Raw genomic sequence first — 27732 nt, 5'->3', positions numbered from 1 at the left:
TTGATAAATGGAAAAAGCAAACCAAAAATAAATCTTCAAAATGATTAAAACACACCAAGCCATTTTCCCCAGGTACACTTCACTGATTTCTCCCACATTCTTCTTTCCCCATTTTCTGTATTAAAATTAATAAAAGTTAAAACAGCTCCTTACTGGGACACAATAAAGATTCTGCTTCTCTGAAGCACTGTCAATCTGAAAGTGGTTTCAAGAAGCACCATCCTGTACTCCCAGCTATTCTTCATAACTGTGGTTGACTGATTTAGTCAAATCAAAATGCATTTTTTACTCTTTTTAAAAACTTTTTATTTTAAAAAGGTGCTTGGAGGAAGATTTTATTTTCACTGTGAAACAACTAGATGATTATAATTTCATTCATACGCAATCCTCTCCCCCACTCTCATCTGCACACGCACTTCCACTTGAGACTAAGCTCTAAAGGTATAAATCTTTTCACAACTTGGATTTCTAAGAATACAATGAATTTGTGTTGCTGCTACTGAGAATTCTTTTGTAATCAATTTGTACTTTAAAAATTTTTTGATCCCCAGTTCTGACAATTGGAGTTTGTATTAGTTAGATTTTGTTTTTCATTTTTTTTGCTTTTTGTAAAGAAAAAACTTTTAAACTTTTTGAAGATTCAGGAACTTGTAAAAGTTTATGAAAGAAACAACCATCTATCTATCTAGGATAAGGTATAGGTTAAATAAACCATCTTCGAAAACTGGCTTCCTACCCTAGAATTCCTGAGAATGCTTGCAAATTTAAAGCAGGAAAATAAATGTTAAAACACAAAAACACTGTTAAATGCTCCCAGAGTTAGTCTTCATCTTATATATATATATATATTTATATATGCACACGCACTTTTTGGTCTTTTTTAAAAAAAGTTTTTAATTTTTTCCCTTTAAGCTTGTGATGGAAGAACATTTTAGCTTTTCATTTTTTAAATACGTCATATCCCTCATTATGTCTTGTAAACAAGAGGGGCTCTAGCACCCGGCTTTCACCGTAGTATCGTAATGAACTCAACAAACCCAAAGTGCAGGCAAAGGGACCATAGGGCAGGTTGGGAGAGAGTGATAACACAGTAGTGAACCTGCTTGTGTGTCAAGTCACATATTGGAGCACATAGCTGTTTTCTAGGCCATGAGGTGCAGTATTCCGATGTCCTCCCAGCTCAGAGCTTTTTTAAAAAAATAGTTTGTCCTGCATGCTTTCAACACTGAGGCCCCAGAGACAAATACAGCTGTTTTAGGAGCAGGCATGTGTAGGGGATGCAAGGGAAACTTAACTGGCAGGAATGGAGGGAACATTTTGCTTCAACTTACAAGATACAATGACAAAGGGAGAAATGGGGAAACACTTAAAAGATCCACATATGCTGCAGATTCTGAAGGTTAAATACGCAACACCTGTCTATGTTTACCACTCAACTTCACAGCAAAGTAACAGGCAGATGTAAATGCAGTAATCCCCTTATTTAGTCTTCCTGTGAAACCGACTTCATGTACAGAATTCACAACTCCTCCCTTTCTACATAAATGTGAGGAATTTTTTGCTTTAATTTTGCTATCAATACTTATGCTTATATAGCAGACACCACTGATTTTTTTTTTTTAAATGAAACTGCTGAAGGAGAAAGAATCTTCCGTTGTGATCCTGTACAGTATGATCTGCTACTTCCAAGTACCGGAGTTATGTAGCTATTTGCTGGTACAGAATATTGCAGCACTTCTGTTATTCAGTATAATGCAGAGCTAGTAAAAATCCAGAGCTAAGTTCTAACACTTCAAAGAATAATGCCTCCTTCTTCCTGTTCTTATCATGTCTGCCCATCTTCAAAATTGCTTTGTGTAAAGGCAATGTTTGCTACGGCTTTCTTCACAACAAGCAATTCTGTCCCAGTGCACACACTGGCTATCTTCTGAATTAAGTATAGGTCTCCCCTATCCTGCCCAGAGTACTACTACACTGTTGTTTAAAAAAATAAAACAACAACAACATCAACAACAACATCAACAACATACAACCTTTCTTTAAATACCGACAATAAAAAGCAACAGTACAGGGAAAAGTAAAAATAATAAAGGTGCAATACTTTATAAACAAAAGAAGTCTTTGCTAGTCATATGCCTGCCTAAGCAAAGCCTAAGCAAGACATACACAGGAAATACACAGAGAGAAAAAATGCTCAAAGTACACACTGGTTTAAGAACATTCGTAAGTAAACGTTTCTGTCAGTGATGGTCTGGTGCTGTAATACACCTAGGCCTGGCACAGGTAACGCTCACTATGGAGAAAGGAGAACAAAAGTTGCTGCATGTGCTTTCAAATACAAGATAGGCCAGCAAACTACTGACATTTTAGTTTTGTCACAAACAGCAGACCACTTAAGAAAATAGAGTTAGGCCTGAATTTTGGTGGATTTTCCATGAAAGGATAAAGAACCTTAGTATGCAGACTTGAGGATTTGGTTCTTAAGGACTGCAGAAGCTTCAACTATTACATAGGTCTTTGTCACAAAGAAATGCGATGCCCATTACCCCCTGGTGTCCCCCAAAAGGTGAAAGGCCTTGTCATAAAAAGTAAGCTTGGGTTCACTCAAAAAGTCTCATTAGAGACACAAATACACTTCTAGGCAAAACAGATCACCCCCCTCCCCACCCTCAAAACCCTGAACTCCCACACTGGCACCCCTCTCACCAAATCCTTAGGATATGGCAGTGTTTTGCTCTATGACAGGGTCAGAACAAGATCTGTACTGCGCTGAATACCCTGCTAAAATAAAAATACCACCAACTGACAGATTTTAACACAGGTCAATTTGATTTTGCACCAGTCACAGGCACCATCATTATTCAGTTTAAGAGTCTAGCCAGGTAGGTTGCTGACCAACAGCAATGCAGCTTTCCAAGACAAAAATGCGCACCCACGCACACAATCATGCTCACATACACGCTCTCACAGAAACACACACACACACACACACACACGGGGCAGTTACATGTGCCAGAACGTACTGGTATATATCAACCAGCCAATCACAAAGTGTTTTTTTTTCCTTTTTTTTGTTTTTTAAAGTGAGGCTCCGTCAAGTCTTCCCCTCCCACCCCACCCCCAATTCTTTTGAACCCTGCCCCTTCCCGACATAGTAGACCTAAGGACGGAAACACACCCAGTGCAAACAAAGTTAAAAAGCTATTTTTCAGTATATATGTTTCTTAGCAACAACTTCCGTATAACATGAAAAAGTGAAAAACTAGAAACTAATTTTTTTTAATTTTTTGTGTTTAGATTTGAATGGTATGTGTACTTGCTTCACATTGTCTTTCTAAGTTGGCGTTCATGATTCAAGTATTTCAAGAGTGATATGTTCTCTTTTTGGATTCATATTCCAAACGAAAAAACTGAAGTTATAAGGGAGGCAACTATGTGCTCAGACAGTCCTGTCAATGACCCACCTTTTTTTCTCTCTCCATTTTCTTTTTTCCTTTTAAAATGTATTTATTGCAAGTTGAAAAAAAAGAAAAGGTCAAGTTAGTGCTGCTGCTGTTCCAAAAAAGGTCACGAGGTCAGAGTTGAAAGTTTTAAGTTCAGATTGAATCCGACCCTCCGCCTAGAAGGTCTCCAGGTAGTAAGGGAGCAGGGCTTCCCATCCTGTGGGGATCTTCTACACTCTGAACCCCCCACAAGCTTGAAGAGTAATTTGGGGAGGCCCATAATGAAGCACCAGCAAGGTCACCCCCACTGCTGCTGCCACCACCGCTGCTCCACTGCCCAAGCCCTGTTGACCCACCAAAAAGATTCAAAGCAGGTCCAACTGGATCTGTCTGATTCTGTCCTGTCTCTAGAGACTGCCAGCCTGCTGCAGGTGTGCTGGGTGTTGCTGCAGGTGTAGAAGGCTGAGCTTGTGCCAGAAAGCGACTAACCTCCTCGTCTGTGGCAAACTCAGCCAAGATGGTAGTGTTTCCCAAAACACACCTAAAAAAAATAGGGTAGAATGAACAGAAACCAAAGTTAACAGAAAAAATATCCCAGAAACATGAGCCAAATCCACAGTTTAACATTGCAAAGAATATATATATATATATATAGTTCAACAAAGAAAATTAGTGTCAGTGGGAGAACAATATTTATATAGTGCCCTCATCCTTACTACATTTGTTTTTTTATTGGTTTTCAAGAATTAATAGTTTTCTTTTACTTTAAAAGAAAAAAATGGTTTAGGCATGTATACATATTTCTGCAAAAGTTTTTCCAAATTTGGAAGCTGATATACAAACGAGATTCCTGAGAATAGTGGTAAAAGTCACAAATTTTCATAGTTTGTAGCCCATTGCAAGCAAAGTCATGGTCACCTCACAAATGTGCAAGTTCACTGCTTCCCCCAAGAGCCCACAAACTTATGGCAGCAACAAAATTTGTCTGTTCTTCGTGTACAAAAAAAACTGCATATGTAAATGCTGACATGAAACATACACCAAAAAAAAAAAAATCTTCTTTCAGGATGAACACAAACATGGATATACCACCCACAATTTTTGGTTAAGAAAGCCACTTACATGCAAGAAACATAAATTTCATGCTTCTCAAATAATCATTCTAAACTCCCTGAGGGGAGAGGCAGCACAAGCATCCTGTTGAGCTGTTACCATCCAGCTGCCAGTGGTGGCCCCTACCCCAGCAGACAGCCCTCTTCCGCAGAGTGAAGGGAGAAGAATCAAATTAAGCTAAAACTCATGAGCTCAAGGCAAAAGAAGAGCACAGATGATAAGGAAAGGCTAGTAAAGAACATGCCTGCCCAGAATAGATGCAGTGCAAATGTGAAACTTCAGAGGTGTATAGTCAGAACTCATCCACCTGGGGTAACAACCAACTACAACCATGCCTCCTCCAAATGCTTCCCTTTTTATTTACATATGGGAAGCCAAGATTTGATTTTATCAAACCAGGATCAAATGCTGCTTTGATATACTAGTTTATTAATTAATTAAGTATGGTTATATAAACCAAAATTTCCTGTATTCAGATGAAATTGGAAGCTACAGTTTTTTCAAAAAGTGACAGAGCTTTAAATTTCCCTTGACCCCTCCCATGCAAAGTAGAGAGGAGGAAGAGCAAAGGGAGCATATAAAACTGAGGCTTGCTGTTGCTCAAGTAAGTAAAAACAAACTATGCTTTGCCATGCCTCAATTAGGTCATAATCAAAGCTTTGACTTCTTTAATCTCTTCTCTATTCTTACTCAAATAATTAACCAAACTGAAATATAATTGGATACAGGAATGAGAATACTAATTGAACATCCTTTTGAGATCCATATTAAAATATTTTAAGTTAACAGAAATATTTCAAAAGCTTTTAAAGAGAATACTAATTTAGCTTTTAAAAAGAGGCACACCATTACCTGAAATATTTTTGTTTGCTTTTTCAGTTTGCCAAACTAGTGGAAGGCCACAAAATGGACTTTGCCTGGAGGTGAGAACAGTTCAGCCAGATAACAGAATATGCCTCTACCTTCTAGATACTGCGCAAGAGCCCTGTTGGATCAGAGAACGGGCCGTCTAGTCTAGCATACTTGGTGTCCGTGCTTCTCCCCTGGGCTCCCCTGTCCAGGGAAAGGTGAAGACCAAAGGAAAAACTCCAGTGCCAGCCAGAAATGGCATGCACAAGCTCCTTTTGCTGCCGCACAAGTCAACTGTGAGACAGGGAACTGTTGCGCTACTGTGCAAATCAGTTGTCCAGCCTATTTCACTGCATAGAGCGTTTGAGCTGTTTGGGGCAGCAGAAGCCGCCTGGGTGTCTTCCTGTGGGCTCTGGGGCAGAGCCTCCTCGTGAAAAATCCAGAGCTCTTCCTCGGAGCTGGCCAAGTCTGCCTCCTTGGCCAGGGAGGCAAGAGAAGAGGAGGGAAGAGCATTAAAAGAAAGAAAATTACAAGGAATAAGAAATTAAATAAGAAATGGAAAAATGCAAGGTAAAAGAAAACAAACGAGAATGGAAAAATGTGCTGGCTCAGGAGCCTTGCATCACTAGAGATCTGTCTGACCAACTTGAGAGGCAAGGCCAGTCTGGCGAAAGTGTGGGTGGCGCCTCCCCCAGCCAAGGATCCTCAACCGACCCTGCCTTTCCAGCCAGATGGGATAAGCCATCCCAGTGTAAACGCTGCCCCTCCAGGAGCTCCTGGGGGGAAAAAACTGTTTAATGCCATTTCAAATCTGGGCACTAGGCAAACAAAACACATTACTGGGTTACCTCTTGCACACAAGACTTCCATCTACTGACAAAATGAGGTTGCAAATGGTCAGGAAAGGTTTTTGGTGTAACTCACATGTGCAGTGCAGTCTGGGCCTTGGCTGCCTCCTGCTTGGTGCTGTATCGGATAAGGGCGGTGCCTTGGGTCAGGTTGAGATGGAATGTCAGCAGTGGACCATGCTGCATGCAGATGGTCCTCAAAGTTGACCCATCAATCTTGGGAAGAACAAAGACAAACAGAAGGTTTATTGGGGGGGGGAGGTAAGTATTTTCATTTGTGAATATACCTGAAATAGGTATTAATATACTATTTGGTTAATATACAAACCAAAAATATAAGGTAATTATTGTAAATGTCACAAGAGAAATAAACTAAGCTCCAAATACAGTGGTACCTCTAGTTACGGACTCGATCCGTTCCGGGGTGCCGTTCGCACCCTGAAAAGTCCGTAACTAGAGCACTGTTTCTGCACATGTGTGAAGTGCGCAGAACGCTCCTGCACATACACATGGGGCGAAACCTGGAAGTATAAACTTCTGGGTTTGCCGCGTTCGCAAGCTGAAAAGACGCAACATGAACCTAACGCAACACGAAGTATGACTGTACTGATGAGAAAGCATGGTGTCTCAGCTGACACAAACAAAAGCTGAAGGAACCTTACAGGCCTTTGTTTTTGGCAGCAGTGCTGGAAACATTCTGTGGTTTCGCTATGAAAACATAAGAGAGAAAACTAGCCATTCTGCCTAGCTTCTGATAGCATCCTGAAGACTGGGAGTTTTGTTTTAAAAAAACCCACTATGTTTTGCATTCACAAAATTGCTTACTTACCTAACTAAAACAAGCACTGCAATTAATTCACAATCCAATAAAAAAAAGCTGAAAATGTGGTTTACAGTAGGTCTCTCATGTCTTAAACACACTGTCATACTAGTTAGCTTGTGTTGCTACACAAATACAATATTTATTTAAAACAATCAACAATTCAGAATAGTCTAGTTTCAGTAATGAAAAGGAAGCAGAAGATAGAAATACCTGCGGAGTGAGATTGTGAAGAACCAGCCAGTAGCTGGGACGAACAGATCCACCATCACTCCAGGTAGAGGCTGCAAATGATTAAACAGTAAGCAGGATACATTTGGATGAGACCAAAATTTATCTTAAACAGAAAAACAGAATGAATTCTGTGCTTTACAGAAACCATTTCACTTGCCACATTTAACATGAAAGACAGGATTGTTCAAGTGGTCATTGGTGCAGCTACACATACAGATTCTGCAGTTGCACAAAGTAACATTCAGAACTTTCAAAAGATAAGAGCACACTCAAAGGAGTATGGCTTCTACCTTCCAAACAATCTCCTGTTGCAGCAGCTATATAAAGAAACATGAGATGGAGAGCAGGTCAAAATGACATTTGCAGTTATAGTATCAGGTGGAACTATAGCTGCTGAGGATCAAACCATAACAGGAATGCAGAACTGAGAAGACAAGATGAGATGTTTTGCCTGGGAGTTTACCCCTGGCTGGAACACATACAGGAATCAACACTAAAGAGGACACATTCTCAGATGGGTGGATGGCAGTTCTCAAGGCCATTGGCCCCAGAATCAGTGTCAGCAGCCACCCAAATAAGTCAAGGGTGGGGAACCTTTTTCAGTCAAAGGAGGACATTTCCTTCTCAGCAATCTTCCAAGGGCCACATGACATTGGGGGTGGAGCCAGAGGCAAAAGTGGATGGAGCAACAAATGCAAATGTTTAGCTTTTGTACAGTGAGCTAGTTTCTACACACTCACATAATTCTGTCTATCCTCCCTCCAGACATTCAAGTGACATTAGCAGAGTTCAAGGACACATTGCGGCCTGGCAAAAACATTTGGGGTGTTAAGCACAACCAGTGAAGGTTACTGCCTGGGGAAAGTTCCAAGGGAAAGACAGAGAGGCCTGGAGTACAGAATTCAACCCCTGGGGCTGAAGTGCCTCAATGTAAAGGGCAAGTCAAATTCCATAGAGGACAGTGTAGCAAGCAAGCTAGGGAAGACCTCCATAGTACAAGTGACCTATCGGTTCAATTATACAGTCCCTGCCATCAACAACATGAGCAGAACTGAAGTGGAACCAAGTTGTATAGCTTGTGTTGCTTTGGAGACTTTGACCTTGGCACTGAAGGCAAAGACAGCCTGCTCCAACAACATTCCCTGTGCCTGAAACAAGTGATTTTGTGTGTCTGCCTAGTGAAACATAGACAGCTGGAACCATATCCATTACAGGTCCCTCATCAAGTTAAGGAGGTAGTCTGCTGCCACAAATTGAACACCTCTTAAAAAGTGCCAGTTGCACCACAAGCACCTGCTTGAGAGTGAGGTGTTTACTGCTGCAGAATTAGCACAAAGGTTTTTAGTTTGTTTTTTTAAATCCACTGTAGAGAGAAAAAAGGTGAAAAAGATGAAGTGAAGGAAAAGAAGGGCCTAACTCATATGCTCTCTCAGGGGTAAGTGAGTTTCTCTTGCTGCAGTGACCAGAAAAAATGGGAGCCACACTGACCTTTTTTGAGTGTGCACACTGAGAGTTGGGGGGTTAGCTTTCCGCCCAAATCCCTTCAAGAAAGTGCTAAATGCTGCTTTGTGAGGATAAAGTCTGTGGATCTGCACAGACAACATAACGAACTGTATCTTCTTGAGACCCCACCCACAAACGATTCAATACATGTTCCATGTCAACTTTCAAGGGTCTAGCTGTATCTCCCTCGGTTTCCTCAGCAGTTTCTGACAAACACCCCATAGCCCTTTTAAGAGAGAGAAATATAACATTCTCTCTTCTCTCATTGAGCAATTATAACATTCTCTCACCTAAAGGTCTTATCATATCCAGACTAGTAATGCTGTGGAACTTGTTCATGGGCCAAGCAATAAGAATGCTAGGAAATTCTACTCACCAGAGGCAAGCCTTGAATCCTGTGCCCCCCACCCCCTGAGTGAGCGGGGTGCTGTGCTGCTCCAGGGAGAGGATGGTTTTGGATTACTCAGACCAGGAGGTGGGCGGGGTAGCCCTGTAGTGTTTCTTGAGGAAATATTGTTTCTCCACTTGTTGGAGAGATGAGGGGGATTGGATCCTATGGGGTCTGGGGACCATGTTGATTTGTAATCACTGAACTTTGCTACAACAGAGGAAAGGAAAAGACAATCAATTAGTGATAGTTAACACACATAACACAGATCATCATAATTTTAGTTTTTGCCAACAGTCTGTCGAAGTATATTTGCATGTGATCCAGGTTACACGCTTTTGTGACAATATAGTACACGGATCTGAAAAAAGTTTCACCAGGGAGTTATTTAATACATTAAAAAAAAAGTTACACTGAGGAAAAAACCCAGGCAACTATATATTGTACAAAACATTGCTATATATGCTTAAATAACTCAGTGTTTTCCATCTACAATATAAAATGTGAGTTAGGTGCATTGAGAATGGAAACCAGATACCTGAAGTGCTATGAACATTTGTGAAGGAATTGTCAGAGGCACTGTAGGGCCAGGCACCAGGTGAAGGCAGCGAGGTGTTGAGGGAAGAATTAGACCCTATGGCATAATAAGAAAAGGTAAATAAAATTATTATAGATTAATAAATAATTTACATGACAACTGACATTTCTAGCAATGACAATGAATGGCAGAGACCTATTGCAGATCCATGTATTTAGCCTTAACATAAATTAAACCATAGCAACATCTGCATCTTCAAACCTTAGAATAGAATACAGAGCAAAATAGGGTTGTTTGTATTTGCCTACTGCCATTAATACAGGACAGGGGCATTTCCAGGGGGAAATTGCTAAGTGCAAACATGGTTTTAATTTATTCTCTTCGTTCACCAATGCTTACCCTCCAGATATATATTTTCCTATTTTCCCCTACAGCTAAGTCTAAAACTGCAATGAAGACTGGCTGGGGGGGGGGGGGAGAGGGGCCTGGCAGAAGAGGTTATAAGGAAAAATAATTGGTTGTGTAGAGAGATTAACCACCCTCAATTTTGCTGATTCTCCCCTGCAAATGTATCCCTGCCCCAACTTATAATCAGCAAACATGTATTTGCTGATCCAACTTGTTATTCCAGTCATAATAGTTGCAAGGTAAACAGAAATTGTATTATGTAATAAATAAACCTGTGGTGTTGTCCCGCAGAAGTTGGTGATCAGTATCTACAATGGGGGATGTGGCTGTACCCCCCAGCACACTTCCTGGGGTCACATAGGGATCAGATTCAGGGTCAATGTTTGGAATACCTTTCCATGGCACTCCTGGCTGAAACTCTGAAACATATCAATAAGCATACAGTATTTCAAATGAAATATTCAAGACTTAATTTAAAGTTGTTAAATTCTTCCAACAAAGATGAGGTGTCCAAGAATGTGTGGTGTCAAGTGTGGACAATGTTATTAGAGGAATCTAACCACAAATGTAAAGGCATACATGTGTTTCCTAGTCCCTTGTTAGCTCTTCCATTCCTTCCTACCCTTTTAAAAATAGTAATTAAAATGTTATTCTACATTCTGATAAAAAGCATACAAATTAATATTGCTACTATATGTGTGTATGTAGTCAATCAGTCACATTTTTATTGTTTGTAGCCAATTGCCATTACAATATAAATCACAAAAAGTAAAGATGCCAATTCAAGAGTAGGCTTAAAACACACCTATTTTCAAAATTCGGGGTGGTGGTGGTGGGAGAAAGACAATGCTTGGTGAAGTCTCAGAAATAAATAAATTGCTGTACAGTCGTACCTCGTTTTGTGGCTGGGATCCGTTCTGGAGCCCCAGCTGCTAGCCAAAACGGACACAGGGTAAAGTGCCGTGTCTGCGCACAGAGCGGTTTGCGCACCTGCGCATGCGTGATTAGCAAACCCGGAAGTAACCCATTCCGATACTTCCGGGTTTGCTGCAGACGTTTGCTGGAATAGACGCTAGACAAGGCGGACGTTTGCGGAGGTATTACTGTATTAACATTCCCAGTGGTCAGGAGTAGAGCGTTACTGTTCAGTGTAGCAACTTTATCCTAACCCTAAACCTCCCCAAAAATAAATTATACAAAATAAAAAAGTGCTTAGTTCATGCCATTTATACAGACCAAAGAAGTTCAATTTCTTTAAAATGGAGTTTACACCTCTGAAACAAGTTTTACACACCCTCACACATGCAAATGGTCCAAAATCTGAAAAAACCCTCTTACAATGCATGTTTGCACAGCACCAGTCTGCTGTGCATAGAAAGCCATTGATAGCAGTGACACATTGATAGCAGTAGCAAATTTATTTTCTAAGTTGGGATGTAACATCTATGAAGTGTTTTCAAGGACACTGAAATTACCTGGAGGCCAACTGGCATTGCTGGATTTGCTTCCAATCTTACTTGTTGGTGGAGATTTGGCAGGTAACCAACTATCTCCAGCAGGACCTGTGTGGCTGCCCAGTGGGTCGCCAGGGATTATATCAAATTGGTTATAGGGCGATGCACCTCGTACTTTTCCAGGGGGCACAATCGTCCCTGGAAAGCAGAGGAAAAAGATTATTTTGACAAAAGGACATCATGGTAGCAGCTGAAGCAGGGCTTAAACCTAACATAAAAACAGAATGGCAATTCATACCAGTTTCACTGTAACAATAAGCCACTAGAGCAAGGGTCGCCAACTTTTGGGGGCCAGTGGGCATGTTTGCAATTTTGTGAAAGTGTTGTTGATGGCAGTCACAAAATGACTGCTGTGGAGGTGTGGCATAAGACAAAATGGCTGCCATGGGGGCATATAGGAGAAGACACACCAGTGCAAACAGGAACTAAGTTGGAAGAGTAAACAGTCTCTCATGCATTGTGGAATTTGGAGGGGATATTTATCAAGACCTTTCATGGGTGCTACAGGAAGTACTGAAGGGCAAACTGGTGCCAGAGGGAATCACATTGGCAACCCCTGCACTAGAGTAAGAGCGAAAATAGCATATATACAATGTAAGAAAAATAAGATACAAAATTAGAAGCCTTTTAAAAAAAGTTACCAGAACAAAAAGCCCATTATGATTTGTTCAGATTTATATATTACCTTTCCAAAGGCATTTGCATTGCTAACAGTGGCTTAGAAGAATTAAAATACAACAATCTCACAGCAAAACAACAATAAAGGAGAAGCTGCTGTCCTAGTGTTTCACTAGAGGCAAAAAATGGCAATATAAATATACCCTGTAAAATCATTTTTGATAACATAAGCTGGAATCTCTCACCATTTTTGTGCATATTGGCATCTTGGGAAGCTACAGATGGCAATCCATCCATCATAGAAGTCCATTGTTTAAAGCGAGATTCTGTTCCAGTTTCTTTCCCTCCTACCATGCCATAATCCATGCCACTTGAACCAAAACCTGTGAAAAACCAATGACAACTTGAGGACCAAGGGTTTCCCACCCCTGCTTTAAGCTAAATTGCTTTATAGTTATGTTTTTAAACCATATAGATGGCTGAGATGATGAAAACCCTCATCACTACAAGGCTGTCTTATGCAAATACTTTTTGTAACATGATATCCTGCAATAAGCAAGGCTGTTTGAAAATAAAGCTAGTGAGTCAACATAACACTGAAGTACACTCTGCAGAGAAGAAACGGAAGCTAGAGTTCTATGTAGCAAGACTGATTCAGCAATTCAACTGACACAAATGACAAATCCAGTATTTGAGTTTGGTACACAGATTCTTAGTGCATAAGAAATCAAAGCAGATCACAGGGTTTTAGCTAGTTACAGTATTTACCTGAACTATATCCAGGAATTTGCCCTTTGGTTGGTATATCTGAGAGACTCACATTCAGACCACCAGGTACTATGCTGTCTAAATGTTTAGGCCCAACTGGATGGGATGGAGAATGTTTCATGCCAGGCTGCCTCTGTTGTGGCTGAAAGGCATTCACCATACGGGCAATCTGCAGTTAATGAAATAAAGAAGAATTTGTTTATCTTAGTACAAACAAGTGATTATATTTTGAACAGTGCATTAGTTTCAAGCAATAATAAAGCTTTAATAACATATTCTTGGTATATTACTAGGCTTTATTGTACACCTCATGCATACATTACTGATGAAATATTGTACCTGCTGTTCTTGCTGTTGTCGTACTACTTGGGAAATCTTTCTTTGACTCTGTAACAGTTGTTGTTGTTGTTGTTGCTGCTGCTGCTGCTGTTGCTGGAGGATGAGTTGACAAGCCTGGAAGGCAAGTAGAGGAGATAATGAAGGACTTTATTTATAGGCATTAACTGCTGCCAAATGAGCACTGTTCAGCAGATATGACTAGCATTGTAAGTTTTTAATAATAAAATAAACTTACCATGAATGATTTAGACTATGGATGAGCACAGTGCCTTCCCTTTTACGTCTAATTAGAAATAGTGGGATGATCCACACCAAGCACTTAAAGGACATTTAAAGCATATGACTCACCTGCCAAGAGTCCTGGGAACTGCAGTTTCCCCCTCACAGAGCTATGACCCCAGCACCCTTAACAAGCGACAGTTCCCAGGATACTTTGGGAAAGTCATGGGGTTTAAATGTATGGTATGCCTCTGCCCAGTACTTCTAGTATTAAGCTTGATTTATTGTAAAGATAAGCACAAGTCATTGCTAGAAAGTGTCCCCTCCCCACAACTGCATATGACTTATACAGTATGTGCATTTTCAATCACTAAGTATATATTTCCACATATCTGAAGTACAACATATTCCCAGAAGATTAAATCTGTAAAAACAGTCATAGGAGCATGCAAAATTCAGTCAGCTACTGTAGTAGGGTGGTTACTTACAAGCTGAAATTGGGGGATCTGCGGAAGTTGGCTCAACATAGCAATCTGCTGAGGAGAAAGCTGGGGATTCATGTTGAAAAGACCTGGGTTCAGACCACTGTTAGGAAATTGCTTGAGCATGGAGGCAGAAACCTTAATAAAAAGTGCAAAGGCATACACAAGTCAAACCAGAAACTGACAGAACTACAAGGACATTTGTGGCAGGTCTGTATGCAAAAGCAAGATGTCTCTGTTGAAAACAGAAAACGTGTGATCTTAATCATAATGAAATTGAACATCAACAAATATTGCAACAAATGAAAAGTGAACATAAAGAACATGGTACAAACACATATAGGAATATGATGTGAGTACAGAAAGGAATAAATTACTTGAGTTAGCTAGTTTTTGTTTGGCTGAAATTTTGAACAACACACAAACATTTTGTACATTTAAAGATAAGAGATTGAGTTTAATATGGAACATGATTCTGGAGTTAACATATTCTTTTTCAGTTTGTGGCAGGGCCCTGGTGGATGAGTAGCTTTAACAGTACATCATACAGAAATGTGTGCATGTATATATACACCCACACCCACACCATTTGAAATGGGGTGCAAGGAGAAGAGAATAATGGAGACTGCAGTGCACAAAGGAGCAACTTGTTCCTCTGAGGAAGATGAGCTTTTTCTGAATGTGCAACACGACAGAACATTATATAGAGCTCTGACAGAGTGAGGTCCTTGCTAGCCTCTCTTCTCCTCAGCTACATCCTTTTTACACTTTAGGATGAACTAAGGAGTGGGGGCACCATTGGTTCAATACACATAATGTTAAACCACAGTTGATGTTTACTTATGGATTTAACATGAATTAGCAGCATCAAAAGCAACAAAATGCATGTTCTGGCTTGTTGTTATGTAGACGGGCTCATGGTTTGTTTTCTTCAAGGGAACTATGAGCGGTACCCAAAAACCAAATCTTGGCTACCAATCACAGTTTGTTGCTCCCAACATGAAGCAGGAGAGGAGCTAAGCCAAGACCTTTGAGCAGCATGCACCAGCACACTGCTTGTTTGTGTAAAGTCATAATTAAACACAGCTCACTTACCCACCTATTAGAAAACTTTCTAGGATAGCAATCCACACCCAACTAGGCTGTTCTCCCTTACTTAGGTTCAAAGTCATACATCCCCTCTACAAAGACTTCTCCCTCTCATCAAAGAGCACCCATCAATCTCATGACCCCACTGCACTCTCATAAATACCAATTAAAACAAACTGAAAGTGGGTGGCACTCTCACTCTTGTATGGCACATCTGGATTCCCGTGTCACAAGTTTCAAACTGAAACCGAATACTTCTAACATCAAAAAGTCAACATCAGAAAACAACGAATGCAGATGAAGAAAAAGCTTATGCGATGAAGACTGCAAAAAGGCACTGTACCTGCTCTTTAGCTCTTGATGAGCCATACAAAATATGTAGCTTTGGGAAACGGACTAGCACCTCTTCCCTCCACCAGATCTGCTCAAATCCAACTCCATATGTGGAACAACAGAAGAGACTATAACAAACCATCTACAAAGAAACTTTAAAAAATTGTTTACCTGGGGAGAAAGAAATTGGGGAGGCACTTGTGCCCGGATATTAGGTGAAGGGTTTAGCGGTTGCACTGGTGGGTGCATTCCTCTCGATTGTGCTGTGCTGTTTCCAAACAGACCTTGATTGCCACCCTAAAAACGAATGAATGAAAGTCAAATCAGGTTGTGAGTATAGTTGTTTATATATCTTAGTTGGAGCCTGGGGTTAATATAACTATGAGAATTTGTAACATGCCAATGATAGTCACCCTTATTTCATCTTGATTCATTTGCCTGGCATTTTTTTTCAAACTCATTCCCTTCTAAGAGGTTTGACTGTATGCCATACACATTTTAAAGAGGAGAAAAGAAGGCGCAGAGAAAATATAAGAAATGTTTATATTTAAAGGGATTTGTCTTTTGTGTTAGAATACTGTAGACAGCAGTGTTTATTGCATATAGCAGAAGAAAAATTTAACAACTACCTAACATGACGGACTTCACTGTTTTTAGCTGCTTGTTTATTTAATAATGGAAAGTTACTCAAAGGTCTTAAGCAGGTCTTAAGCAGTCCTCAAACCTTAATCATACCTAGTAAAGCAATTCCAATATTCTAGGAGAAAGCAGCACTGCTTACATAGTCAAAACAGCACCATGATATACAAGAGAGCGGTATCAGCAGACTCAGGGGAGGGGAAACCCCAAAACAGCTCAATGGGATCTGAGCATGCTCAGCGGCCATATAATGCAGACTGTTTGGGGGTGTGGGGAATCAACTCTAATTAAGGCAGGGGGATGGACTGGAGTGGCTGGGATCCAGAACAGGGAACACAGCACACTGCAACATTTTGTGCCAGGTGTCTCTTGCATATTCTATTTGTAAACAAATTCCAGTAGAAGTGTCCCAGTCCCTTTGCAGGCATACATTCATGATACATGTTAACCTTAGAAAAGCATTATTTGTAGATGCAGTTATAGCTTGTGTTGTTATTCCTGGAGATTTCCAAACTGATTGAGTCTCCTCTTCTGTTTCAAAACAGCTCTAGGGTAAGTTAAGAGCAAACACACATACAAATTTAAACAGAGTAACTTCTGCATAAATGTAGTATGAAGTTTTAGTGCCAAATTTGTTTTTTAGAACAAGGGGGAAAGTGTTTATTCTTGCACTGGGTTCAAAAATGTTTATTCCCTGACTTTTAATTACTTTCTTTGAGAAAGTAAATCAACAGACTGTTGTGAGGTATTAGTAAGGGATAAAAGTAACAGACATAAGCAACATATTGAATGACTGGAAGGAAGAAATAAAGACTGGTGGGTTCCTAAATTTGAAATTTATCTTACTACATTTGCCATGGAAAAAAACATTTAAAAAATGGGTGCAAAAACCAAGCTGACAAGGATTATCTATAGGATGCAGCCAAGAAGTAATATAACCAAGAATGTGACCTCCTTACTTGTCTAGCAGCGAAGTTTTGGGGGTTGAGCCCTGAGCCGATTGCCCCAAGGCAGACGGGTAGTGTGGAACCAGAGGGAGAAAGCTTGTAGTTGGGAGAAGGGGAGAAGGGAGAGCAGGGAGCCTCATCCCCAAGGCACCCATCTTGATTGGAGAAAGGCAAAGTCAGCTGAAGCAGTAAATAGCCAATCAGCAGGAGTTGGTTAGTGAAGCAACAGAATGCAAGAAGAGAGAGAGTGACCGTGAGTGACCAAGAGTATGCAAAATTAGTATGATTTTAACCATTAAAAGGATATGTTCCAACAAAGTACACTACTTACTTTGGAAATATGGACTAAAAGGAGACAAGTCAGAACAATCAATTCAATACTTTAAAACCTTTACCCAAAGCTAATGCTGCCCTGCTTGTGGAAGTGATCATCTTCAATAAAAGAGATGCACTATTTCTATTCGCTGACAAAATTTATTTCTTTTCAGGAGATTTACAACTGAGTAACACCTACAGCAGATGAGGCAAGCAGAAGAATTCAGGCAGGTGAAGAAGAAAGAAATCTCAGAATAGTATCTGTGTTCCTGGGCAATTTAAAGATCTTCCATCCAGTACATTATTACAAGCAGTACTTGACTGACACTAGTACGTCCATCTTTCTTACAAAGCAAGAGAATGAACATCCTCACATAGAGTATTTTGTTACCAAAAGCTCTTTAGAACCAAACACAAAAAATAAACACTGATTGATTCGTTTTCTCAGGTTAATGTCCTTATCTGTTTCTTGTGCAGAGTGTCAGCCAGCAAGGTCAGTGTAGAATGCTGAAATTCCTTACTCCCTGATCAGAGGAGAAAGACTGACAGTCCAGGAAGATGGAGGCAGTTTTGGTGAAGCGCTGTTGTTTTCAGCTTGAGGTTGACACTGGCTACTCTGAACGATACAATTCCCTACTGCCTATGTGAGAATTGAGCCATGTTTAAGACAGCTTAGGGCTACTTCTGTTTCATGGAAGTGCTATTTATGTCGATGCAAAAATATGAAATAACCATCAATGTCCCCTCTCTGAGACCTAACTCTGGGGCTCCCTGAATGATCCTCATTTCTAGAAATTATATTTCTTAGTTATTCTGCTTCAGCTACCTCTATAATGACCACTGTCTTTGTCATTCTCCAAAAACAAGTAATACAGAAACTCAGTGGTAACAAACAAGGCTTTTGAATTTGGCTGGGGGTTTTTTTTTACAAGCACAGCTAGATACAGAAAAAAACCACTTTTTCAACAGCCATAGACCAGGCCAAACAAACAAAAACCAAGAAAAGTAGTCTAGAAGGGTGCTCCAAGTTTTTAAAGCTGTATACCTGATGCAATACTTGAACACTGAAATTCTTGTCTGCTCACACTAGAAGACTTTAGGGATGACTCTGAGCAAATTTATTTTGTGTAGGGATAGAATTTTGAAGGGTCCTTCAGCATTAATAACCTGATACACTTGATTCCATGGCAATTGCAATTTTGGTTGGAATCCTATCAAAAGGTCATGGTTCAGGTACCTTTCTGCGGGTAAATTCCTAGCTTTACGTGATGTAAAAGAAACATAGATGTCTGAGATCTCTTCTTTTAAGCAATTATACAGAGGACATTATGGTTTCGTTATGTCAGGACCAAATTTACCAGAAGCCAGAAAATAACAACAATAGGTACCATCTCAACTTGAGGATCTGGCACTAGTAAAAGGTGAATTACAATACTGAGTTGTTTATTTCTTGTAGTATTAAGAAATGGCCCAGTTTGAAATAACTTCCACAAGTGATTAAGTGTTAAGTAAATGAGATACACCTTCTGGCGTTAAAAAGCACCCTCCTTGGGTGGAGGGGGTCCATTGCAAATGGTTACAGAAATAACCAAATTCTGAAATAATTTGATGGCTCTAAAGTTTATTACTTGTGTTGACTAGAAGTATGTTTCTTGCTTCCAAATTGCACATGTCTTAATTCAGAGGAATTGGAAACAGGACTTTAAAAAAAGTTTAACTCTATCCCAGTATGAGATGGCTGAGTTTGCAGAGTATGAGACTCTTAATCTTAGGGTTATGGGTTCAGCCCCAAGTTCGGAAAAAGATTCCTGCATTGCAGGAGGTTGGACTAGATGACCCCTTGTGGTCCCTTCCAACTCTACAATTCTATGATTCTAATTAATCTTTAGGGGAATATATTGACCAGCAGTCCAGGTTCCAAATAAATCCATACTGTGTTTTTTCTAACCCACTGTGCACTGAGGGTATGGTTGTAGCAATGGGTGTCTGATCCTCAAGGCAATGCATCTGTCACCAAAATGAAGCTGAATTTTTGATGGAACTTCTTTGAGAATATGGAAGTTGATTCTCCTCTAATTCAGTAAGTTCAAGGTCCCAGGAAATAGGCGTATACTGCATTGTGAATCACAATAGGGTAAAAACAGACAAAGGAACCATACTTGAGGTCATGGCCTAGACCTGGAGCAACAGCCAGAATTCTGACAGAGATAAAAAAAGGTACCAGCCAGGTTGAGCAGACTAGTGGCAGAGGAAATAAGATGAAATCTCAATGGCAAGCCTGAATCTGACAGCCAGGAAACTCTGGAATACAAGGTCCTTGAACTGGAAATGGAAAGAGCAGCACTAAGCTGCAGTCCCCAGAAGCACCGGGGCCTGACTCATCCTCCTTAGTCCAGAGGTTTTCAACCTTTATGAGTCCACAGCTCCCCTGACCAACTACATTCTTTCTATGGCACCCCAATAGGGCTCAGGAATGTAGTTATGTCACCCCTTGCCTGCAGAGCTGGCATCCTCTCACCCTTTTTCAAACACCCTCCTTTGTGGAGTGTTCCCTCAGCCTCCTCTCATCTCCCTTCTCCTTGGGAGTCCTCCAGGTAGCCGCAGCCACCCCTGGTCTCTGAGCCGCCTCAGCTCCTGGCAACCAGCACACGCTGGCCAACCCCAGAGGCACCATTTGCCTGGGAAGCTTGTAGCCAGGGCTGTTGCAACAAACAACTGTGCAAGCCTTTGGGAGGCAGAGATGTGAGAGGGCATCAGAGGGAGGGAGCATTGCCCGCGGTACCCCTGACCATCATTCAAGGCACCCTAGGGTGCCACGGCACACTGGTTGAAAACCAGTCTTTCAGGCCAAGGCGCGGAAAAGGTTATAAACATGGAAACTAACTGGTTAAAGTATAGTGATGTTGATGGAAGAAGACAATAAATATAAGTTAAAACCATATGACCAACTTAAAGATAAGTTGACTGATTGGCTACAATACCATCAGATTAACGAAATGTTTAAAGCAGATAGTAAGAATACAGGTTTTCAGATAGGAAAATCCAGACTGGAGACAGAATTGCTGGACTCTAAGACTAAGAATCTTTCCAGAATGTACAATTTATTGTTGGAGTGGCATACGAAAGATGAACAAGTGAAATTGGTTATGATTTGATTGGGCTAAAGATGTGGGGCACAATATAATGTTGAAAGATTGGGAGGGGTTGTGGGAAAAAGGGTTAAAATTTACTGCATGTACTTTTGAAAGAAAACATGATGAAAATAATGTATAGATGGTATTTAACTCCGGTAAAACTTGCTAAAATGTACCATACATCAGATAATAAATGTTGGAAATGTAAAGAGAAGGAAGGAACCTTTTTCCATATGTGGTGGACGTGCCCCAAAATAAAGGTCTTCTGGGAAAGGATTTATAATGAAATGAAAAAGGTGTTAAAAGACACCTTCTTAAAGAAGCCAGAAGCCTTTCTTTTGGGAATTATGGGGGAGGAAATCCCCCAAAAGGACAATAATTTCTTTTTGTATGCCACAACAGCAGCTAGATTAGTTACTGCAAAGAACTGGAAGAACCAGGAGTTAACAACAGGGGAAGAATGGCAACTGAAAATGATAGACTTTATGGAACTTGCCGAGCTGACAGCAAGATTGCGCGACCAGAGGGAAGAAACGGTGCAGGAAGATTGGAAGAAATTTAAAGTTTATTTGAAAAAATATTGTAATCTTTGAAATTTTTGAAATTCTAGGGAAGTAACTAGAGGTTTCTGGTATAAAATAGGGTAATTGGGATTTTAATAAAAGACTGAAGGAAATTATATTGGATAATAAAATAGGTATTTAAATATGTTAATGAATTTATGATAAATTATGAAGCTGCATAAAGAAGAACGGTAATGAAACCCAGGAAGGGGAGGTCGGGGGAAGCCATTCAAGATGTTAAAGGGAAAATGTGAAGTTGATGTAAGAATTGTTTGTGTTTTGTATTTGTGTTTTATGTTTTATATCTTGTAAAATGAATAAAAATATTTAAGAAAAAGAAAAAGAAAAGAAAACAAGTATTTCAGACCAACACAAGCAGAACATCTGATGGAAGCATATGGAAGGGTTATGGGGTACTTGGCTCAAGGGCTGCCTCTTTTTTTTTTTATATAAGAATTTATTGGTTTTACAACAAACAACATACAAATATAACACCCACATTAACCCACCCCCAACTAGAAATAAACAAATACACAAATACCAATAATTCTTCTTCTTATGCTGTAAAAAAAAAATTTCTTGGTCGAATCTTGGTACAGACTTCCCCTGCCTTTTCACCTTCGGTTCCAATCCCAAATATTACTTTAATAACATCTTATACCATCTTAATCTTAAAAAATCCAAATATCTAAAAATTAAAATCAAAAGCTTCTTTTTAACAAATCTTGTTTCATAATAAACAGTATTTTCCCATTCTTAACTTAACATAGATCAGATCATGTTATAACTTAATATTAATTCCATACAAGATTCTGGTTCTTATCTCCTTGTTTTCAAAGTAGATCATAACAAATGTCTTCATTCCCTATAACTGCTGTTAATAACAAAAATTTAGAATACCTCTTTTCTTTCTCTAAAAAACTTAAAGTCTTGACACACCGGTTTCAGGTTACCATAATGCATTCTTTTCCTTTATACCTTAATATCATTCACCCTATCCCCCTTCTGTCCATTTTCTTTGGTCGTCTTGCTCCAGAGCTGCTCCTCGAAGTATCCTTTTTCTTTACATAACCACAGATCCAGACTAAGTCCAACGTAGTCCTTGCATAGAACATCAGGGTGCGCACCTTTTCCCCCAGCCTCTCCGGTTCATCATCACATTCTTCTTTTATTTGTAGATATAAACATATAGTTCTCACCTTCGCTCCCAAGCTCTCACCTCGGGAGTTAGTTATAACAATTTTCTCCGTCCTGGGTCTGCCACCCCCAAAGGACGATCCATTACTCCGGAGTAGCCATACCTTTTCATCCTGTTGTTCAATCAGTCCCTTCAGTTCTGTGCCAAGGCTCTCCTCCAATGCAGCCATTTCCTGTACAGTCTCCTCTGTGGGATATAACTTTTTTGACATATGACAGTTCAATATCTCCAATTTTCGGTTGAGCAGTTCCAGTCTCAATAAAATAGTCCTTTCTTCATGGGTCATTTCACAGTTCGTAACCAAGTCAAAAACAAAACCGAGCATGGCAGAAGCGGGCATAGGTGTCAAATTACAGTTTCGGTTCTCAGACTTCTCCATCTTGCCAGTAACTTTCCATTCAGTCAAAGTCTTTCACGGCCATTTTCCCCGAATCCAGGGTGCAAGAACCAAAATTTTTAAAAAGAGATACTGTCCACCAGTTTAGTCCCCAAAGGGGAAAACCATAAGTCTCACTTGTCAAATTTTAAGTACTTTGTTGCCATCGCTGTAACAGCAGTCTCTTAAGCTGGTTATTTTCTATCTCCCGAAGGGAAAGAGGCAGGCTCCCTTTCCAAATGTCCCCCAGGTCGTCAACAAGGTACAAAAACAGGTCCAATCCAATACTCACGACACCGGGATTCTTAAACTCCAACTTTGACAGGTAGAACGTTAACGCACATCGCGGGGGCAACCGCCGCTTCGCGTCCCGGTTGGGGCTTGTCCCCTGAAGCCCGGCTCCGTTTTTCCCTTCACCCCCACTCCCCCTTTACAGGGGGAGCGAGGGAAGGGGACGGAGCCATAGTGGGCATAGCCGGGGAGCCCAGGGTGCGGGACGCTCTTCCCGCACCCTATCGGAGCCCCGCTTAGCGGTAGCGGGGCTCCAACCCCCGGGACGGGCTGGGTCGCCTCGCAGCCGAGGCAACCCACGACCGCTCCGCCATTGCGTCGCCGCCGGAAGTCCAAGGGCTGCCTCTTTAAGGCTCTCCAGTCCTCTGCCAAGAAGGTAGAGTCTGGGAGGGGTAATCAGGGCCAGGATATATATGTGAGGGCTTGGTTAAAACTGAGACTCCATGAGAACAAGTGATCAACTCTTAGGATCCTGACAACTCTGCATCTTATTGCTGTTGTTGTTGATGTACATTTATGCTTAATGCCTGCCTCGTAGTGCCTTTTGCCTCTCACTGTTTATGCTCTGAGATCTTGATCACAGGTTGGGACTCTACCTGACCTGCTGTCTCCATCATCTTCAGATTACTGATTTATATGTCCTGTGGAATCTGCTTCCTCACAACATGAACTATTGAAGATAAGACTGCCTTCAAAAAATGGAGTAGAGAACAAAAAGGAACACAAACTTTGGCAAGCAGACAATAAAGGATGGTAAAAAAAGAATTTGAGGAGCACAATGCTAAAAGTACTAAGACAAACAACAGTAAGTTCTTTAAATACATCAGTAGCAGGAGATCATCGAACGAGACGGTTGGACCCTTGGATGACAAGAGAGTCAAAGGTGTATTATGGCAAAGTTAAATGAATTATTTGCATCTGTCTTCACAATGGAAGATATAGGACAGATTCCAGTGCTGCAACTAACTTTTGCAGGAGGAAAGTCTGAGGAACTTAGGCAGATAGTGGTGATGAGAGATGAAGTTCTAGGCCCAATAGACAAAATAAAAACTAACAAATCACTGGGTCCACATGGCACCCACCTGAGAGTTCTCAAATAAATGCAGATCTTCTAACAAATATATGTAACTTATTCCTCAGATAAATTTTCATACCAGAGGACTGGAAAGTAACTAATTTAACACCAATCCTGGAAATTACAGGCCAGTTAGCGTAACTATGTCCCAGGAAAACTGGTGGAAAGAATTGTTAAACATAAAATAATCAAGCATGTGGAATAATAAGTCTCGCTGAAGTTGAGTAAGCATAGCTTCTGGAAGGCCAAGTCCTTTCTCACAAAACTATTAGAATTCTTTGAGCATGTCAACAAACATAGACAGAGTTGATCCAGTTGAAAATCTTAATTTCACATACACACCCATGGGGTCTGAACTGGGAATGACTGACCAGGAATGAGACCTTGGGAGCATAGTGGATAGCAGGATGAAAAGATTGACTCGGTGTTTGGCAGCTTAGGTTCAGGCTATCTGAAAGACAATATTCCCTCATATGATCCTGATGGGGCTCGCCATTAAGATTTCAGCCCCATGTCACCTTCACAAGCATGCTTTGTGGAGATGAGAGAAAGGGCCTTCTCAGTGGCTTATCCCAGAATCTAGAGCTCCCTTCCTAGAGAAGTGAGGCTGACTTCCCCCTTGCTGTCCTGCTGGCAGGTGAAGACAGTTCTATTTCAACAGACCTTTGGGAACCAACTATTTTTTGAGGAAAGGGCTGTTGAAAGTATTAAAAGTATTGTCTCATCATGGTTGTGCTTTTTAATTTGGCACTCAGTCTTAGCAAAACTATCCAGTAACTTTTAGGGGCAAATGTTGGAAATGTACAATACATTCAGAATAAAAAATAACATTTTTTCATACAAACACGAGTGAGGAATCTCCTGAAGTGTTTTCCCAGAACAGTAATAATTACTCCAAAGATCACCCATGTGTTCAGTTCACCCCATTTCTTATCATTTGCCCCAAACAAGCATTTTTTCTCCTCAAAGACTCATAATAAAACAATGTCTTTAAGTTGCAATGCTGAAATCTGATGGAATGTTACAATTATATCTGGAATAAGCTGCAGATTTTTACAAGCAAAATGTGTCTCACCTTTTCAAAGTAAGGCCCACTATCTGGGGTTCCCATGTCTTTGGAATTAGGAGGACGAAAACCTGGCCGACTCTTTCTCATAATGTCATTAAAATCCCCGAGATTCATCCCTCGTTTATCCACATCAAATTTCTTATCTTGGAGACCACCTGAAAGGAAAAAGTGGAAAGTGGAAGTATTTTCCACTTATACTGATATACTACAATAACTACAAAAAATCCTTAGCGGCCTTATTATAAACGTATTAAATACATTTTTAGCCTACCCTTCATCATATGATCTAATGTTCAGTTATAATAATTCCTATAAAAACAAAAGAGCAGGTAAAAACACACTATGTCTTTGCAAAGACCCAGGCAAACAAGTAGGCCTTCACCTGCTGCTGAAACACCAGACATATTGATGCCAGTTATATTTCCAAGGCAAGGGCATTCCATAACTAGGGGTGACGGGGAAGACGACGACGACACACACCACAGAATATACTTGTCCTGATGGTCGGATGTGCCGGGAGGGCCTAGTTCCTAGGTATCCAGGGGGGCTGATAAAGGGACAAGGATTACCATATTTACTCGAATCTTATGCTCACCTTTTTTGGCCAGATTACGTTGCAAAAATTAAGGTGCACATTAGATTCAAAGGGACATTTATATTTGTCAGGAAATCCTTTTTTTTTTTTTGGTTTCAAGGTTTTGAAAATTGAGGTGCACATTAGATTCAATGGCATATTAGGACTTACGGTGTGAGTGCCATTCCGCACAGCAGGGAGCCAGATCGGCTCTGGTGTTCTCAGGGATTTGGAGTGACCGCAACCACACTGCGGGCTCCATAAAACCTTGGGAGGGGCGTCCCGAGGGCAGGTTTCTTGCGGTTGCCAGATGCACCGACCTGACTCTCGAACAACCCTTGTAAAAGGGAGGCTCGAGCGAGACAGGCTCCGGTGTGGTGCTGAAGAGCCATCGCTAACTGAGACACTGAGCAGCGGACTAACTGTCGGATTTGAGCGCTCCGCTTTTCCTCTGATTTGGACCTAAATAAGGACTCTGTAAGTACGGAGCATAATTTGAACCCTAAAAGTTTAAAATTTGGCTTACATACAGGCAGCCAATGAAGATCTTTCAGAATCAGAGTTTATAAGATATGAGCTAACATTCTGACAGAATGTATTCTGCATTACTGTCACTTCCAGACCATTTTCAAACATGTACCCATGTACAGCGTATTAGAATCTAAATGGAATATTACTAGGGGGTGGGTAACCCTGGCAGGATATCTGTTCAGAAGCAGACATAGCTGGCAAACCAGCTAGAGTAAAAAAAGTCACTCTCACACTGGAGGCCCAAGGACTTGAGGAGCACAAAATGTGCTAGACCAGTGTCTAGAGGCAGCAATGGGAGCAAATAAAAGAAGGCTGAATCCTGACACACACACACACACACACACACACACACACACCTAACTATGCACCTGCTGTTTGTGGGTGCGCTCACTACCCAATTCCCAGACCCAAAAACCACGGCTTCTATCTTGTCAGGGTTCAGCCTTCTTTTATTTCCCCCTATTGCTGCCTCTAGACAGTGGTCTAGCACAAATCCTCACCTGACGTGAAATGATAATGAGAAACTGAGCTGGATATCATCAGCATTCTGCTGACACTGCAATCATACTGGGAAACATCATTTTCTGATTACGTCCCCCAGTGGCTACAAATAGACATTAAAGAACATGAGGGGCAAGATGGAACCTGCATGGGGCTAAGCATAAGTCCTCCATAACTACTTTCTAGAATGAGTTCTGACAATTTAGGTACGTTATCAGTCTGTTTCTCCTTCAAGTGGTTATAGTTTTACAGAGCTCTGTCAATCTTCTCTAAGAAGGGGAAGCTTCATTTAGTTTAGCTGTTGACAGAAAAAAATACTGATTCCACCCACTCACACAAGCAACATCCTAAAAGCATCACTACCTTAGGGCAGCCCTATTTAGGGAAGCTTTTAATGTTTAACAGACTATTGTATTTTAGTATTTTGTTGGAAGCCACCCAGAGTGACTGAGGAAACCCAGCCAGATGGGCAGGGTATAAATAATAAATTTATCATCATCATCATCATCATCATCATTATTATACCTGACAGTCCTGCTGATCTTGAGGCCTCTAAGCTTCCCCAGTATTGAGCAGAGGAGAGAAACATCAGCTGTGGTTTACTGACTGCCTTTCAGTCTACAGATCCCTATTTAAGGAGTGGTGCCACAGACCCTCTTCCTAAGACCCTGGAAGACCCTGAATACTGTCTGTGCTAGCTAGTATAGAGAAGGTAGATGGGGGAGGCCAGCAAACCCAACTGCACATCACTGCCTGACAGCCCAGCTGACTGTGAGGCTTGTATTTGTTAAATGGGAAATATTAAAGTAATTTATTTATAAATACTGTAAAAAAAACCTCCCTTCATACTACCACTAAGCAAATCAGTTTTTCTTTCTCCACAGTAGGTCTTTGACATTTTCTCTAGAGGTCCATGAATCATTATGTACTATTCAACAGAATGAAACCCAGTTATCACAAATGGACTTTGTGCAAGGACAGTCTGTTTATTAATGCACTCAGTAACCAGACTT

At 40.7% G+C, this 27732-nt stretch overlaps 1 protein-coding gene across 16 annotated transcripts in view; it reads right to left on the bottom strand.

The window, feature by feature from the left end:
* Positions 1–299: 299 nt before the first annotated feature.
* The window catches only part of TNRC6B (trinucleotide repeat containing adaptor 6B), a 103382-nt gene continuing 75949 nt past the window's right edge, over positions 300–27732 (bottom strand). For 13 of the 16 annotated variants that reach the window (XM_033162673.1, XM_033162676.1, XM_033162672.1 and 10 more), the window contains 14 exons: positions 25120–25268; positions 17105–17272; positions 15678–15803; positions 14091–14222; positions 13384–13497; positions 13045–13213; positions 12522–12659; positions 11620–11796; positions 10417–10563; positions 9737–9832; positions 9187–9408; positions 7287–7357; positions 6330–6469; positions 300–3984 (listed from right to left, as the gene is read on the bottom strand). In XM_033162673.1, the coding sequence (XP_033018564.1) occupies positions 3597–3984; positions 6330–6469; positions 7287–7357; positions 9187–9408; positions 9737–9832; positions 10417–10563; positions 11620–11796; positions 12522–12659; positions 13045–13213; positions 13384–13497; positions 14091–14222; positions 15678–15803; positions 17105–17272; positions 25120–25268 (2237 nt within the window). In that variant the 3' untranslated portion in view covers positions 300–3596. The remainder of the gene's footprint in view (positions 3985–6329; positions 6470–7286; positions 7358–9186; positions 9409–9736; positions 9833–10416; positions 10564–11619; positions 11797–12521; positions 12660–13044; positions 13214–13383; positions 13498–14090; positions 14223–15677; positions 15804–17104; positions 17273–25119; positions 25269–27732) is intronic. The other 3 variants (XM_033162685.1, XM_033162686.1, XM_033162688.1) reach the window with 1 other exon arrangement.

Source organism: Lacerta agilis, chromosome 10 (genome assembly GCF_009819535.1).
Source record: "Lacerta agilis isolate rLacAgi1 chromosome 10, rLacAgi1.pri, whole genome shotgun sequence".
In the NCBI taxonomy this organism is placed as follows: domain Eukaryota; kingdom Metazoa; phylum Chordata; class Lepidosauria; order Squamata; family Lacertidae; genus Lacerta; species Lacerta agilis.
This window is presented reverse-complemented; position numbering and strand designations above follow the sequence as displayed.